The sequence below is a fragment of the Nerophis ophidion genome, linkage group LG24 (genome assembly GCF_033978795.1).
Source record: "Nerophis ophidion isolate RoL-2023_Sa linkage group LG24, RoL_Noph_v1.0, whole genome shotgun sequence".
NCBI classification, from domain to species: Eukaryota; Metazoa; Chordata; class Actinopteri; order Syngnathiformes; family Syngnathidae; genus Nerophis; species Nerophis ophidion.
The window spans coordinates 29,145,154-29,162,653 of NC_084634.1; the positions used below are offsets into that span (position 1 = coordinate 29,145,154).

At 39.6% G+C, this 17,500-nt stretch overlaps 1 protein-coding gene across 7 annotated transcripts in view; it reads left to right on the forward strand.

The window, feature by feature from the left end:
- Positions 1-17,500, forward strand: part of sipa1l1 (signal-induced proliferation-associated 1 like 1) — a 240,448-nt gene that overhangs the window by 124,060 nt on the left and 98,888 nt on the right. For all 7 annotated transcript variants that reach the window (XM_061886483.1, XM_061886479.1, XM_061886480.1 and 4 more), the window contains exons 3-5: positions 2,415-3,921; positions 6,752-6,974; positions 7,042-7,172. In XM_061886483.1, coding sequence (XP_061742467.1) covers positions 2,533-3,921; positions 6,752-6,974; positions 7,042-7,172 — 1,743 coding nt within the window. In that variant the 5' untranslated portion in view covers positions 2,415-2,532. The remainder of the gene's footprint in view (positions 1-2,414; positions 3,922-6,751; positions 6,975-7,041; positions 7,173-17,500) is intronic.

Here is a 17,500-nt window from a genome sequence, read left to right on the forward strand (position 1 = left end):
CATGCTTTCCCTACACCTGGCAGGAAATGAGCAATACTTACCTTTGAGGTTGTTGATACTAGACTTCAAACACTGCCTAATGGAAACCACTGCAAAAACAGACCTCTTTGAACAAATGCTTGTCAGTTTTTTTTATATTGTTTTACAGTTAAACCATAGACATTCATCACTTGTGGTGTGGGCTAAATCTATTGTTTTTGCCATTACAAATAGCAATTATTGACCCTAATAGAAGTTCTCCTTACAAAAAAGGGAGGTATCGTCCTGTATTCCAGATCAAGAGATTTACGCATGCAAACCAAAGGAGTGTGGAGGAAGACTTCTCAAGGGAGTCAGAGCTTTTCTTCCTCTTCTTCCAGTGGCTTGGGGAGATGCAACCGCATTACATGTGTTGCGTTCCTTTTGTACGGGGATGTCGGAATTTCCGAGTTTCTAGCTGCAAGTTCAAACTGGAATGCCTCTCGAGGTCAGACTTCCTACTCGGAAAGTCGGAACATTCTTACCACCCCCGAGTTGGCTTTAAATATGGCTGCTTTGAATGTAAAGAATAACATAAGCTTCTGTAATATTCGTGATTAGCAATTCTGATTAGTTTTTTCGCACTAAATCAGACATATACGATGGATGAGTGATAAAAGATGGTACTGTTACTGTGTAAAGCACACTTATTTCATGTTGTATATACGTTTTACATCGTGTGCAATAGCATCTGTTTCCTCTTTATCCAATGTGTTTATAGATAGTGGAGAGTGCATATTTTCCCAAACGCTGTTTATATTCAGACTATCAAAGAGCAAGAATAGCTTTCCTGGATGTGGCCATCTTGTTTTCCAACCTTGTTTAAAGGTTCTGCAAAATCTCCAGGGTGCTGAATTGAAGAATTGCAAGTTGAATAATGCTTGTTTTCAGAATAAAATACTTATGCCGGATTATTTAGAAAAATCTTAATTTAGGATTATCAAGTAAAATTATCCGTCAATGCAGCTAGATTATTTCACTAGTTTTTAGTATTTTTTTCCCTAAAATCCAGTCTCTTTTTTTATCTTATATTTTAAGTTATTTTTGCAGTGTTTAAGGCTCCGGTTACTTCAATTCACACTTAATAGGGGAAAAAAATTATCCATTCCATCCATTTTCTACCGCTTATTCCCTTTTTGGGGTCGCGGGGGGCACTGGCGCCTATCTCAGCTACAATCGGGCGGAAGGCGGGGTACACCCTGGACAAGTCGCCACCTCATCGCAGGGCCAACACAGATAGACAGACAACATTCACACTCACATTCACACACTAGGGCCAATTTAGTGTTGCCAATCAACCTATCCCCAGGTGCATGTCTTTGGAAGTGGGAGGAAGCCGGAGTACCCGGAGGGAACCCACACATTCACGGGGAGAACATGCAAACTCCACACAGAAAGATCCCGAGCCCGGATTTGAACCCAGGACTGCAGGACCTTCGTATTGTGAGACAGACGCACTAACCCCTCTGCCACCGTGAAGCCCGGGAAAAAAATCAAAAATAAATAAAACTAGTTTTTTTTTTTAATAAGAGCATAAAACATAAACATAAAAAAAACAATTAAAACTTACAATTGGAAAAAAAAAACAATAACTTACAATTGACAGATCTGAATTTGTTGTTGTGATTTAGCCCATTTAGATACCCAAGACCTTTAGTCTGGATTATTATTTTTTTTTTTTAACTATCATTGTTCAAATCAATAGTAATTAATCAAAATCAATGTTGCTATGTATTATTTACCTTTTTAAGGCTCTAATTGCTTCACCTCCAATTTTACAATTTAGGGGCAGGGGGGATATATTACTTATTTCCTGTTTTTGTCATCGAAAAACAGGGTTTTCCTTGACAAAAACAATATTAATGTATGACTTGGTTTTAACACTTTAATGTTTGAGACCTTTGGAGTCCCCGAAACCATCAGCATTCACTAAAATGTAGGAAAGCCCTAATGTTTACAATGATTATTGTATTGGTTTTGAAAACTAAAACTTTCAAAAGGGGCCATCTTGATTTCCGACCTCGTACTTGAACGTTCATAGATCTGCTATGACGTCAGTCTCAGTTCCAACTTCCAAAATCTGAGGTAAATGGAACGCACTAATGGACCCGCTTCAAAATAAATTGCTCAAAGTTTGGGCATGTTAGCAAAAAACAGATACTATGAAGAAGGAAGAAATATTTTGAGCTTTCACTTTTGCTTTTACCGTATGGTCGGTATGAAGGAAAATTGGTGGTTTTGAAACAGTTACGTTTTATTACCAAGTTATACCTTAAAACTGTTAACCAGCCCATGCCCAGTCAGCACTGAATGTAATGTAATTGACATTTATAAAGCAGCAATCTGTTGCTCTGTCTCTAAGTTTTCTCTCTCTCTCTCTCTCTCTCATTTTGCAGGGCTGAATGTGTCTTTAAGACTCTTGTCACTTCACTAGCAGCGGGCATTATGTTGAAGCCAATCTAAACACACCATTTCTACCTGTGCCCTCCCTTTTCCTAAAGCCCCAACTTCACAATGACCAGTCTCAAGCGTTCCCAGACGGAACGATCCGTTGGGGGCTCGGTCCCGGCTACCGATGAGTTCTATACTCGCCGTTTGCGTCTTCCCAATGGAGGCGCTCCACCACCCCGCAGCGAGAGCGCTCATATTTCCTCTTCCTCCACCATCGGCACCAACCCCGGAGTCCCCAAGATGGGAGTTCGGGCTCGTGTGGCTGACTGGCCCCCAAGAAAAGATGGGGGAGGCGGAGGTGTTTGGCATATTACAGTGGAAACTGACTCACCCAGTTCCAACACCACCAGCTCCTCTGGAAGTGGTGGAAGTGGAGACCGAGAAAGACTTGGTGGAGGTGGAGGTGGAGGTGGTGGCGGTGGCAGTGGTGGAGGTGTCTCAGCAGTCACAGCCCACAGCAATTTGTCAGCCAAGCTGGGCCATCTCATCAGCCCCCAGGACTCATCCATGCTCCGCAATATCCAGAACACACTGAAGAACAAGATGCAAATGAAGGGAAAGGACAATCGTTTTTTGTCGCCTGATGGCTACCTTGGTTCACCTCGTAAAGGTATGAGACGCATCCGACAGCGAAGTAACAGCGATATAACAATTAGTGAATTGGACGGTGATGGTAATGAGGGCTGGTCTTTCTCTGGGTGGACTCCCATGCACCGAGAGTACGGCAGCACTTCATCAATAGACAAACATGGTGTGTCAGGGGAGAGTTTTTTTGACATGCTCAAAGGATACCAGTCGTCCGAGGCCCCCGATCAAAGAAGTCCAGCCCCAGAAAGGTTAACCGAGCTGCTGACTGTGGCCCCTGTGAAACAGACTGCCCTGGATTTGCCTGATGGACCCATGGGACCAGCCAGAGGTAGTCCTGCAAGTCGGCTTAAGGAAAGAGAGAAGCACTTGAAAAGGAGGTCCAAGTCTGAGACGGGTGGAGAGTCAATATTCCGCAAGTTGCGTAGTGTAAAAGTAGAAGGTGACACATCGAGAGCTGGGTCAGATGCTGAGGATGGTGGAAAAGGGGACGAGAGTGCGCCCCCTCCTAAACCTTGGATGTGCCAAAAGGGCTTCGCCCATTTTGATATTCATTCGTTACTCTTTGACCTCAATGAGGTCATCCAAAGCCGCCAGTCGGGAGCCAAACGCAAAAACACCACTACCGGTGCCTCGGCCGCCGCTGCTGCTTCTGCCACGTCGTCCCTCTCCTCTAGTCAGAACGTAGTGTATGGCTCGCCATGCGGCTCGCAGGAGGAGCTGAGTAAAGAAGGGCCAGGTGGACATGGTACCAACCCAGCTTTGGACCCGGGCGACGACAAGAGCAACGACCTGGTGCTCAGTTGCCCGTGTTTCAGGAACGAGATTGGTGGAGAGGGTGAGAGGAACATCGCTCCAGCAAAACAGGTTAGTTTGGTGCAGGATTATATTTATTTTTGTCTTCCCTATTAAAAAATGACGAGGATAAAATGTTGTGGAATGGGTATGATTAAATCAACTGCTTCTTCCTACTCCTTTTCAAACATTTTGAAATATACAAGGGGTTTAGCTTTTCTTCAAGTATAGTCAAAATAAACAATATTAGGGATGTGTCGATTACTCGGCCACCGATCAGTATCGGATGGTTTTCCTGAAAAAGTAGGTGATCACCAATGCCAATTAATGTCTTTAAATGCTGATCACACGCACCGATCCCCTCTGGCCGACACTAATTATTTTCAAACCCTGACTGAGAATGGCTAGCAGTATATGTCTCCATACACAATGTGGAGCCACTCCCCAAAAGTTATATTACTTACCTCCATTGCGGCAAATAAACTGCATTTCTTAAATGTAGTATCTTAAGTATTATCACTGGAGGACAAGGCTAAACATTTTACACATCAAGACCAAGCCAGTAACAGATATGCTAGCAGCAAAGCTGACCAATATGATTGCCATGGCCAAGGTCATGTCTTGTTTTGTGTTTATCGTTTTCCAATGTTTAAAGTATATTTCTGGTCTTTCCTTTGTTTATGTTCTGGTTGCTAGGTGCGCTGATAATACACACTAGTTTCTGTTTATTAATTAGCGTCCCTACCTGCTGCCGCCACTAATCAGGCCTCGTTATATACACGTCATGAAGTTTGCTGCGTGCAGGGCCATTGTTCGCCTAATGTAACAGTTAATGCTTGTTGTTCGTCCATATTGTTTATGTTCCATGTTAGCGTAGTGCTTTCGATGCTAGGCTAAGGATAATCCACGTTTTTTGTCTTGGGCTTTACGTGCGCTTCCCGAACCACACGTCTCCTGTTTAGTTGTCTTTTTGCTTTGACTTAAAGAAGTAAAGACTCTTCTTACCTGCACAATGCTTTTTGCCTGTCCTTCCGCATCCCGGGAACACGACCGTCGTTACAATGCGACCCGAACGCAACAAAGATAGTTTGAAAAAACATCTACAAATAATTGTTTAGTAAATATTAAGACATTTAAATGGAAGTACATTACAGCAGAAAGTAAGCAGATAAAAACAGGAAATGAACAAGTCGATTAATGAGAATTAAAGACACGAGAATATGACAACTGTTGGTTTGTCAGCATTGTCAGTCAGTACATGGCACATAACAGGGGATCGATCCATATATTGGTGGTACCACAAGTAGTATCCGTATATGCTCAATTCAAAAGTGGTTAGATTTATATTTTCACTCTCAAAATTATTTTTTGCCATTTTTCTTAAAGTTTACAAACTTTGAGATTAATTCCCTGCAGACTGTGAGGGCATAAACCAAATAATTTAGAAGAGTATAGTAGTTTTTGTTTGACTTTTTTTGCTCAAACAATTGTATCTAATAAAATAAAATAAGCAACTGGTTTAAATATTGTGTTTATATTGTTACATTGTCAATAGCACTCCCCATAAATAATTGGATAAGTGTACAGTTAATAGATTTGATCGGTATTGGTATCGAACGATCTAAGGCAGGGGTGCCCACACTTTTTCTGCAGGCGAGCTACTTTTCAATTGACCAACTCGAGGGGATCTACCTCATTTATATATATCATTTATATTTATTTATTAATGAAAGAGACATTTTTGTAAACAAGTTAAATGTGTTTAATGATAATACAAGCATGTGTAACATATAGATGTCTTTCTTTCACGAAGACAAGAATATAAGTTGGTGTATTACCTGATTCTGATGACTTGCATTGATTGGAATCAGACAGTAATGATGATAACGCCCACATTTTCAAATGGAGGAGAAAAAAAGTTGTCCTTTCTGTACAATACCACATGAAAGTGGTGGGTTTTTCGCATCTAATTCATCCAGCTTCCATACACTTTACAAGAAAAACATTGGCGGCAAATTCCGTAGCTTGCTTGATTGACATTCACGGCACCCGAGGGTCTTGTGAGATGACGCTGGCTGCTGCCAGTTCATTATTATGAAAAAATGACAGAGAGGAAGGCGAGAAACACTTTTTATTTCAACAGACTTTCGCGCCGTCCCTTCCGTCAAAACTCTAAAGGCCGACTGCACATTTCCTATCTTCACAATAAAAGCCCTGCTTCATGCTACCTGCGCTAACAAAATAAGAGTCTCGGAAAGCTGGCGTGCACAAGTGATGTGCACGCCAGCTTTCTGAGGGATCGCTTGTGCACGCCAGTTTTCCGAGACTCCGTATTTAGTTAGCGCAGGCAGCATGAAGCAGGGCTTTTATTGTAAAGATAGGAAATGTGCAGTCGGCCTTTAGAGTTTTGACGGAAGGTACGGCGCGAGAGTCTGTTAAAATAAAAAGTGTTTCTCCCCTTCCTCTCGGTCATTTTTAATAATAATGATCTTGCAGCAGCCAGCGTCATCTCACAAGACCCTCCGGTACCGTGAATGTCATTTAAGTGACGTCTTGGTGAAGATTGATGATCACAAATTTTTAGGTCTATTTTTTTTAAAAGCCTGGCTGGAGATCGACTGACACACCCCCCGCGGTCGACTGGTAGCCCGCGATCGACGTAATGGGCACCCCTGATCTAAGGCATTGATGATCTGAATCGGCAGCATGAAACACTGATCGGAACATCCCTAGACAAGACCGTAACTTTTGCATTTACTTTAGATTACCTCAACATTCACGGGCAAGCTAAAGCTATTTTCGGTTCAGAATCACAGGACATGACTTTCAGTTTACATTCTGTCATTTGTGAAAATCTGTGACAATGTGGTTGAATTACTTGCTTGTGTCTTGACACCTTTAGCAAGGCAGCATTGGAAGTGGTGGGAGCTCAAGCAACTCTACCAGTAGTCCAGAAGAAGGACCTTTGGAGGGCACGCTCACGACTCATTTTACGAACGCTGGCGTGGCAGTCTTGGAGGCCCCAAAGGACGGCCCAAGTCAACACGCTGAACGGTCCAAACGATATATTGTGGAACATGTTGACCTTGGAGCCTACTACTACAGAAAGCACTTTTACCTCCGAGGTTAGCACAATTTGATTATGATGAATTGTTGGTCAGTTTTCTTGTTTTCACATGATCTATTACCCAGAACACTGGAACTACCTGGGGGTGGACGAGAACTTGGGCCCAGTGGCAGTGAGTCTCAGGAGGGAGAAGGTGGAGGAACACAAGGAACACGGCCAGCAGTATAACTACAGGGTCATTTTCAGAACGAGTGAGGTAAACCGATAGATGCAGGTTGCTTTTTTTTGTTTTTTACCTAAATTATATTAGATAAGCTATATATTGTTGTTTCTCTAAATATGCTCAAGGATGCAGAGTGTTTATATGGATCATACAACTTTTTTATTTTATTTATCAAAAAAATATATACAATATATATATATATATATATTTATGTGTATGTGTGTGTATGTGTGTATGTATATACAGTGGGGCAAAAAAGTATTTAGTCAGCCACCGATTGTGCAAGTTCTCCCACTTAAAATGACGACAGAGGTCTGTAATTTTCATCATAGGTACACTTCAACTGTGAGAGACAGAATTTGAAAAAAAAAATCCAGGAATTCACATTGTAGGAATTTTAAATAATTTATTCATAAATTATGGTGGAAGATAAGTATTAGGTCACTTCAAACAAGGAAGATCTCTGGCTCTCACAGACCTGTAACTTCTTCTTTAAGAAGCTCTTCTGTCCTCCACTCGTTACCTGTATTTATGGAACCTTTTTGAACTCGTTATCTGTATTAAAGACACCTGTCCACAGCCTCAAACAGTCAGACTCCAAACTCCCCTATGGCCAAGACCAAAGAGCTGTCGAAGGACACTAGGAAAAGAATTGTAGACCTGCACCAGACTGGGAAGAATGAATCTACAATAGGCAATCAGCTAGGTGTGAAAAATCAACTGTGTGTTTGTGTATATGTAAATCGCAATAAAATTGTTGGAGATCCAAAATGCTCCCCCACCCATAAAAAGATATATTTTATTTTTATTTTTAACACTTAAGTTCTTCATTTTCGGATCTATCCCTCGATTGTAAGTTTGTATGCATTTTTAGGGTTTTGTTTGTTTTAAGATAACTTTGTTTATTATATGGCAAACATTCAATATATGCAATATTTACCCCAATTTTTCTTCAAAGTAGAATATTTGATGTGAAGTAATTGGAGCCTTAAATAGGTCAATAATTCATAAAATCGTTGATTTTGATTCATTATTATTTTTGAATAATGACAGCTTTAAAGAAAAAAAACCAGCCGGTTTGTTATATTCGAGTCAACACTGCAATTTCTTTTGTTACATTTCACCTGTTTGCTCTTTTATTCTACTTTTTAATAGCATCATTAGACTGTACGGCGGACTGTAAAAAAAAAAAATAGCTGTGGGCCGCATTTTGGACACCACTGCTCTCGACTATGCTATCTGTATTAGCCAACACTACTTTGTAGCTTTAGAATTGCAGTATGTATTTAGTGGTCCATAGTTCGCCATGAGAGAAAATAGACACACAGGAGCCATAGAGCTTGTCCCCGTTCCCTAGGACAAACACCCACCCACCATCTTTCTCAGCCTTCATCTGTGAACGACTGAGCTGTGCCATTTCGCAGCTGAACAAGACAAAAATAGTGCCAAAGGTATTTGTGTGGAAGAGAAAAAAGCCTTGCTTTTATTTGGAAGCACGCTCTGAATAATAGCCATAAAGATCTCCAGGGATGACGTACAATCCATGTGCTATGTGTTCTTCCATTTTCTTCACTCCCAATGCCTCCCTCTCGTCGCTCTAATTGCTATTTTCAGCGCTGGAAGCAGGGTCGCTATAGATGTAGTCTTGTCTGCGGGGGAGTGAGTGGGATGCACTAATGTTGAAGAGCCTTGGACCCTGTGTCCACTGAGGTGAGGTATTGTCCTCTCTTCACTTAGAGTGCTTCTCGACTTAAAACTCGAGGATGGGGGCTATAGAGGAGGCTAGAACACATAACATAAACTCCTGAGATATCCTTTTTGGCCAGACTGATCATTTTTTTGGAGTCTTTTGAATGATGCCACAATGTGCCCCATTACATTTGTGTTTTTCGTTGTTTGGTTTGTCAAGTTTATAGTCAAGTTAATCAAATGATTTGATTAGAAAACAGTTTCGATTTATATTCTGCCTCTTCGATTAATCATTTAATGCAGTGGTTCTCAACTTTTTTTCAGTGATGTACCCCCTGTGAAATTTTTTTTTAATTTAAGTACCCCCTAATCAGAGCAAAGCATTTTTGGTTGAAAAAAAGAGATAAAGAAGTAAAATACAGCACTATGTCATTAGTTTCTGATTTATTAAATTGTATAACAGTGCAATATATTTCTCATTTGTAGTGGTCTTTTTTGAACTATTTGGAAAAAAGATATAAAAATAACTTAAAACTTGTTGAAAAATAAACAAGTGATTCAATTATAAATAAATATTTCTACACATAGAAGTAATCATCAACTTAAAGTGCCCTCTATGGGGATTGTAATAGAGATCCACCTGGATTAATTAACTTAATTCTAAACATTTCTTCACAAAAAAAGAAATCTTTAATATCAATATTTATGGAACATATCCACAAAGACTCTAGCTGTCAACACTGAATATTGCATTGTTGCATTTCTTTTCACAGTTTAGGAACTTACATTCATATTTTGTTGAAATTGTATTCAATAAATATGTTTATGAAGGATTTTTGAATTGTTGCTATTTTTAGAATATGTTTAAAAAACCTCACGTACCCCTTGGCATACCTTTGAGTACCTCCAGGGGTACGCGTACCCCCATTTGAGAATCACTGATTTAATGAATAACTAAAACAAGTTGTTCACATCTGGACAACACAAAGGGCCCGGAACTTTAAATATGTGGACATAGTTCCCGCACGGCCTCTGCAATAGTGTACATGAGAGTGGTGTCGGTTTGTGGGAGCCGTGGTCTGTGTTAAGGCTGCCGCTATCAATTATTTTAGTAATCGAGTAATCTTTCGATTACTTTGTTTGATTAATCAAGTAATCGGATAAAACACTTTATAGCCTCAATGTTAAATTTTTAATTTTAAATAGTTGAAATAAACTCATATTTCTGTTTACCATAACTGTCCGTCACTTCTTTCTTTGAATTAACACATGTCATCTATATTTAAATGCCCTTGTTTGGGGTAGAGAGAAACAAGAAAATTGTATTTCTGGACTGTATATGTAAAAAATCCAATAAAAAAAATATATATTAAAATTTCCCTTTGAGCGTGTAGGATTGATGAAAATGCCCAAAATCTGTTTGTCGCCACACAAATCACAGCACCCACACACACGTGCGAAAACTTTGTCCATGTATCTGAAGTTCCGGGCACTCCACGCTGTACAGATTTTATACATTTGTATTAATTACATTAATAAAATGTAATTATCAAAACGATTAATCAAGACAGCAAAATAGAAATCAGACATTTTTTTTTCCATCCATTAATTGTTGCAGTTTTTCTGAAAATAAATTCACCATATTAAAAGTGCAAATTCAATGTTGATATTGTGCATTTATTAGAAAACAAGAACAAAGGTTCTAGCTAGCAAAAAAAAAAAAATCTGTTCACAATGTTTTCTTATTAGATACACATTGAGTTTATAAAGTGTGTTCTATCTAAATAGTCAATTAATCGAACAAACTAATCGAAAGATTCATCAATTACAAAAATAAACGATACCAGCTACCCAAGTGTAATATATTTTACAGTGTGAGAGGAAGCAATATCATAACAAGAAATGCCATGGCCTAAAGCAGTGGTTCTCAACCTTTTTTCAGTGATGTACTCCCTGTGAACATTTTTTTAATTCAAGTACCCCCTATTTAGAGCAAAGCATTTTTGGTTGAAAAAAAGAGATAAAGAAGTAAAATACAGCACTATGTGATCGGAAACGCGGATGCCGAGCGGGGCTAAAAACAAAGCAGAAGGCTAATCCCCACAGAACACCACTTTCCTCCATCCATCCCGAAGACGGATTTAGATGGAAAATGCGAGACTACTGGTCTGGGTAAGGAGTCAGTTAAATTAGAACAAGTTTTTTCTGCTTTGAGTGTTTCAGAGTTGGACATGTGTTTTACTGAGGTGGCCAACTATGATGCGTGCAGTTTATCAAAGCAACAAACAAACAATCGGAAAATCCCCGTTACTAAGATGGCTAACCATGATGTGTGCAGTTTATCAAAGCAACAATCAAACAATCGGAAAATTCCTGTCGTATCAATTCCTAGATATGGTCGTAACTATACTAAATGCACTGGGCATAATAAACACAACATTATTAATATTGCTACTACGGATAATTTGATCAAAAACTCCTTAAAACAGCCCACTACCTATAATATAGGTTTTTTAAACATAAGATCATTGTCTCCTAAAACGTTGTTAGTTAATGATATTATCAGAGACAACAATCTTAACGTCATCGGTCTCAGCGAAACCTGGCTTAAACCAATCGACTTTTTTGCGCTAAATGAGGCATGTCCTCCTAACTTTACACATGCGCATATTGCCCGTCCGCTCAAAAGGGGTGGGGGGGTCGCACTAATATACAACGAAAACTTTAACCTTAGTCCTAACATAAATAATAAATATAAATCGTTTGAGGTGCTTACTATGAGGTCTGTCACACCGCTGCCTCTACACCTGGCTGTTATCTACCGCCCCCCAGGGCCCTATTCGGACTTTATTAATGAATTCTCAGAGTTCGTTGCTGATCTAGTGACACACGCCGATAATATAATCATAATGGGGGACTATAATATCCATATGAATACCCCATCGGACCCACCGTGCGTAGCGCTCCAGACTGTAATTGATAGCTGTGGTCTCACACAAATAATGAAATGAACCCACGCATCGCAACGGTAATACGATAGACCTAGTGCTTGTCAGGGGCATCACCGTTTCCAAAGTTACGATACTCCCGTATACTAAAGTATTGTCCGATCATTACCTTATAAAATTCGAGGTTCAGACGCATGTTCGTCAAACTAATAATAATAATACCTGCTATAGCAGCCGCAACATTAATACAGCCACAACGACAACTCTTGCTGACCTACTGCCCTCGGTAAAGGCACCATTCCCAAAGTATGTGGGCTCTATTGATAACCTCACTAACAACTTTAACGACGCCCTGCGCGAAACCATTGATAACATAGCACCGCTAAAGTTAAAAAAGGCTCCAAAAAAGCGCACCCCGTGGTTTACAGAAGAAACTAGAGCTCAGAAATTATTATGTAGAAAGCTGGAACGCAAATGGCGCACGACTAAACTTGAGGTGCACCATCAAGCATGGAGTGATGGTTTAATAACTTATAAACGCATGCTTACTTTAGCTAAAGCTAAATATTACTCAAATCTCATCCACCGTAATAAAAACGATCCTAAATTTTTGTTTAGTACGGTAGCATCGCTAACCCAACAAGGGATTCCTTCCAGTAGCTCAACCCACTCAGCTGATGACTTTATGCAATTCTTTAGTAAGAAAATTGAAGTCATTAGAAAGGAGATTAAAGACAATGCGTCCCAGCTACAACGGGGTTCTATTAACACTGACACGATTGTATATACGGCGGATACTGCCCTCCAAAATAGTTTCTCTCGTTTTGAGGAAATAACATTAGAGGAATTGTTACAACGTGTAAATGGAATAAAACAGACAACATGTTTACTTGACCCTCTTCCTGGGAAACTGATCAAGGAGCTCTTTGAATTATTAGGTCCATCAGTGCTAAATATTATAAACTTATCACTCTCCTCGGGCAGTGTTCCCCTAGCATTCAAAAAAGCGGTTATTCATCGTCTTCTTAAAAGACCTAACCTCGATCCTGACCTCATGGTAAATTACCGACCGGTGTCTCACCTTCCCTTTATTTCAAAAATCCTTGAAAAAATTGTTGCGGAGCAGTTAAATGAACACTTAGCGTCTAACAATCTATGTGAAACCTTTCAATCCGGTTTCAGGGCAAATCACTCCACGGAGACAGCCCTCGCAAAAATGACTAATGATCTATTGCTAACAATGGATTCTGATGCGTCATCTATGTTGCTGCTCCTCGATCTTAGCGCTGCTTTCGATACCGTCGATCATAATATTTTATTAGAACGTATCAAAACACGAATTGGTATGTCAGACTTAGCCCTGTCTTGGTTTAACTCTTATCTTACTGATAGGATGCAGTGTGTCTCCCATAACAATGTGACCTCGGACTACGTTAAGGTAACGTGTGGAGTTCCCCAGGGTTCGGTCCTTGGCCCTGCACTCTTCAGCATCTACATGCTGCCGCTAGGTGACATCATACGCAAATACGGTATTAGCTTTCACTGTTATGCTGATGACACCCAACTCTACATGCCCCTAAAGCTGACCAACACGCCGGATTGTAGTCAGCTGGAGGAGTGTCTTAATGAAATTAAACAATGGATGTCCGCTAACTTTTTGCAACTCAACGCCAAAAAAACGGAAATGCTGATTATCGGTCCTGCTAGACACCAAACTCTATTTAATAATACAACTCTAACATTTGACAACCAAACAATTAAACAAGGCGACACGGTAAAGAATCTGGGTATTATCTTCGACCCAACTCTCTCCTTTGAGGCACACATTAAAAGCGTTACTAAAACGGCCTTCTTTCATCTCCGTAACATCGCTAAAATTCGCTCCATTCTGTCCACTAAAGACGCTGAGATCATTATCCATGCGTTTGTTACGTCTCGCCTCGACTACTGTAACGTATTATTTTCGGGTCTCCCCATGTCTAGCATTAAAAGATTACAGTTGGTACAAAATGCGGCTGCTAGACTTTTGACAAGAACAAGAAAGTTTGATCACATTACGCCTGTACTGGCTCACCTGCACTGGCTTCCTGTGCACTTAAGATGTGACTTTAAGGTTTTACTACTTACGTATAAAATACTACACGGTCTAGCTCCATCTTATCTTGCCGATTGTATTGTACCATATGTCCCGGCAAGAAATCTGCGTTCAAAGGACTCCGGCTTATTAGTGATTCCCAAAGCCCAAAAAAAGTCTGCGGGCTATAGAGCATTTTCCGTTCGGGCTCCAGTACTCTGGAATACCCTCCCGGTAACAGTTCGCGATGCCACCTCAGTAGAAGCATTTAAGTCTCACCTTAAAACTCATTTGTATACTCTAGCCTTTAAATAGACTCCCTTTTTAGACCAGATGATCTGCCGTTTCTTTTCTTTTTCTTCTATGTCCCACTCTCCCGTGTGGAGGGGGTCCGGTCCGATCCGGTGGCCATGTACTGCTCGCCTGTGTATCGGCTGGGGACATCTCTGCGCTGCTGGTCCGCCTACGCTTGGGATGGTTTCCTGCTGGCTCCGCTGTGAACGGGACTCTCGCTGCTGTGTCTTGGATCCTCTTTGGACTGGACTCTCGCGACTGTGTTGTATCCATTGTGGATTGAACTTTCACAGTATCATGTTAGACCCGCTCGACATCCATTGCTTTCCTCCTCTCTAAGGTTCTCATAGTCATCATTGTCACTGACGTCCCACTGGGTGTGAGTTTTCCTTGCCCTTATGTGGGCCTACCGAGGATGTCGTGGTGGTTTGTGCAGCCCTTTGAGACACTAGTGATTTAGGGCTATATAAGTAAACATTGATTGATTGATTGATTGATCAGTTTCTGATTTATTAAATTGTATAACAGTGCAAAATGTTGCCAATTTGTGGTGGTCTTTCTTGAACTATTTGGGGGAAAAAAGAAAAAAATAACTAAAAACTTGTTGAAAAATAAACAAGGGATTCAATTATAAATAAAGATTTCTACACATAGAAGTAATCATCTACTTAAAGTGCCCTCTTTGGGGATTGTAATAGAGATCCATCTGGATTCATGAACTTCATTCTAAACATTTCTTCACCAAAAAAGAAATTTTTAACATCAATATTTATGGAACATGTCCACAAAAAATCTGTCTGTCAACACTGAATATTGCATTGTCGCCTTTCTTTTCACAGTTTATGAACTTACATTCATATTTTGTTGAAGTATTATTCAATAAATATATTTATAAAGGATTTTTGAATTGTTGCTATTTTGATATATTTTTTAAATCTCATACCTTCAAGTACCCCCAGGGGTACACGTACCCCCATTTGAGAACCACTGGCCTGGAGGAATGAGGCATTCCTAATAAATAAAAAATTGCACCACCAAGAAATTTAGGACAATTCTATGTTGCCAACTTCATGGCATCAGTTTGGAAAAGGTCCAGTTCAGGTAAAACAAATTGGTGGTGTGATTGATTAATGCTGTGTGTGACCATGGGTCTTGGTCCATTTCAAGTAATCTCTAGTGTAGTAGGGCTTCAATGATTAATCGGTTAAATTGATTACGCTGATTCGAAAAAGCTTTGATTAATTTTCTGTTGCTTTGAATAATAGTTGAATATGTATAACTGATAAAAATGGATTAAACCCGGATCGTATAGAGTGCCCGGAACTTTACATATGTGGACATTTCGCAATAGAGTGGCCATGAGAGCGGTGGTTTGTAGTGTCCATGGTTGTCTGTGTTAGGGCTACTTTCGATTATTTTAGTAGTCGACTAATCCAGTGGTTCTCAAATGGGGGTACGCGAAGGTATGCCAAGGGGTACGTGATATTTTTTTTAAATATTCTAAAAATAGCAACAATTCAAAAATCCTTTATAAATATATTTGTTGAATAATACTTCAACAAAATATGAAAGTAAGTTAACATTGAGGCTATAAAGTGTTTTATCCGATTACTTGATTAATCGAACAAAGTAATCGAAAGATTACTCGATTACTAAAATAATTGATAGCGGCAGCCTAAACACAGACCACGGCTCCCACAAACCGACACCACTCTCATGTACACTATTGCAGAGGCCGTGCGGGAACTATGTCCACATATTTAAAGTTCCGGGCCCTTTGTGTTGTCCAGATGTGAACAACTTGTTTTAGTTATTCATTAAATCAGTGATTCTCAAATGGGGGTACGTGTACCCCTGGAGGTACTCAAAGGTATGCCAAGGGGTACGTGAGATTTTTTAAACATATTCTAAAAATAGCAACAATTCAAAAATCCTTCATAAACATATTTATTGAATACAATTTCAACAAAATATGAATGTAAGTTCCTAAACTGTGAAAAGAAATACAAGAATGCAATATTCAGTGTTGACAGCTATATTTTTTGTGGACATGTTCCATAAATATTGATGTTAAAGATTTTTTTTTTGTAAAGAAATGTTTAGAATTGAATCCATGAATCCAGATGGATCTCTATTACAATCCCCAAAGAGGGCACTTTAAGTTGATGATTACTTCTATGTGTAGAAATCTTTATTTATAATTGAATCACTAGTTTATTTTTCAACAAGTTTTTAGTTATTTTTGTATCTTTTATTCCAAATAGTTCAAGAAAGACCACTACAAATGAGCAATATTTTGCACTTTTATACAATTTAATAAATCAGAAACTGATGACAGTGCTGTATTTTACTCCTTTATCTCTTTCTTTCAACTAAAAATGCTTCGCTCTCATTAGGGGGTACTTGAATTTAAAAAATGTTCACAGGGGGTACATCACTGAAAAAAGGTTGAGAACTACTGGACTAATCCATCACCTAGTTTATCTGATTAATCGGATAAAACACAATTCAAAGCCTCAATGAGTGTTTCATTGAAAATTGTATGAATAGTTATTTATGATTATTCTCTACAGATTGGACAGGGAGTAGGGTTGGTACAAAAGAGAAGTCAAAGAAGCCATCTACTGTATGTCAAGGTTGAAAAACTATCTCTGAACAGAGGAGGTGGTCTGCGACACCACCTGTCTCCTACATACAACACCGTCCTCTCAACAATTCCTAAAAGACTTTGCAATTTGGCCTCCAACAAATAACAGGAGTTTGGCATTCTGGTCATCTTCTGTGATCAGAATGTTTATTTTGTTTACAACTAAATGGAATGCTTATGTGGGGATTCCGACTATTTTTGCCTGGTAGTAGTCAATCCACAGCGATTGTTCTGCCACACAATACCTCGATGCTAACAAGGGGGAAATTACACTTCAACGACTGCCATTGGCTTTGACAGTAGAATTGTTTTTTTGCTTCAAAACAGTTGTTTTTCTCACTATATAACATGGCGAAACCATCGTTGCGCAGGCACACCCTCCTGGTTTTATAAATATTTGGGGTTTTGGCACCAACCGCTAGAATAGATCTGACCAATCTAAGTATAAGACTAGATCTGATCAATCTCAGTGTAAGACTAGATCTGACCAATCTCCGTCTATAAGCATGAACTAATGAAGCCGACTCGGATTAGAGGCGAAACGTCTTCCAAGACAAACCAAACAGTCCAGTTATGATCGATTGAATGCCCTGAGATGACAAGGACCTGGATGCATGAGAACATTGATATACTTATTTATGATTTATTCTTTTTTCAGTAAGTGCACTATTGGTACAATGGGACAGAGGACCCTATTGTATCTGTAATC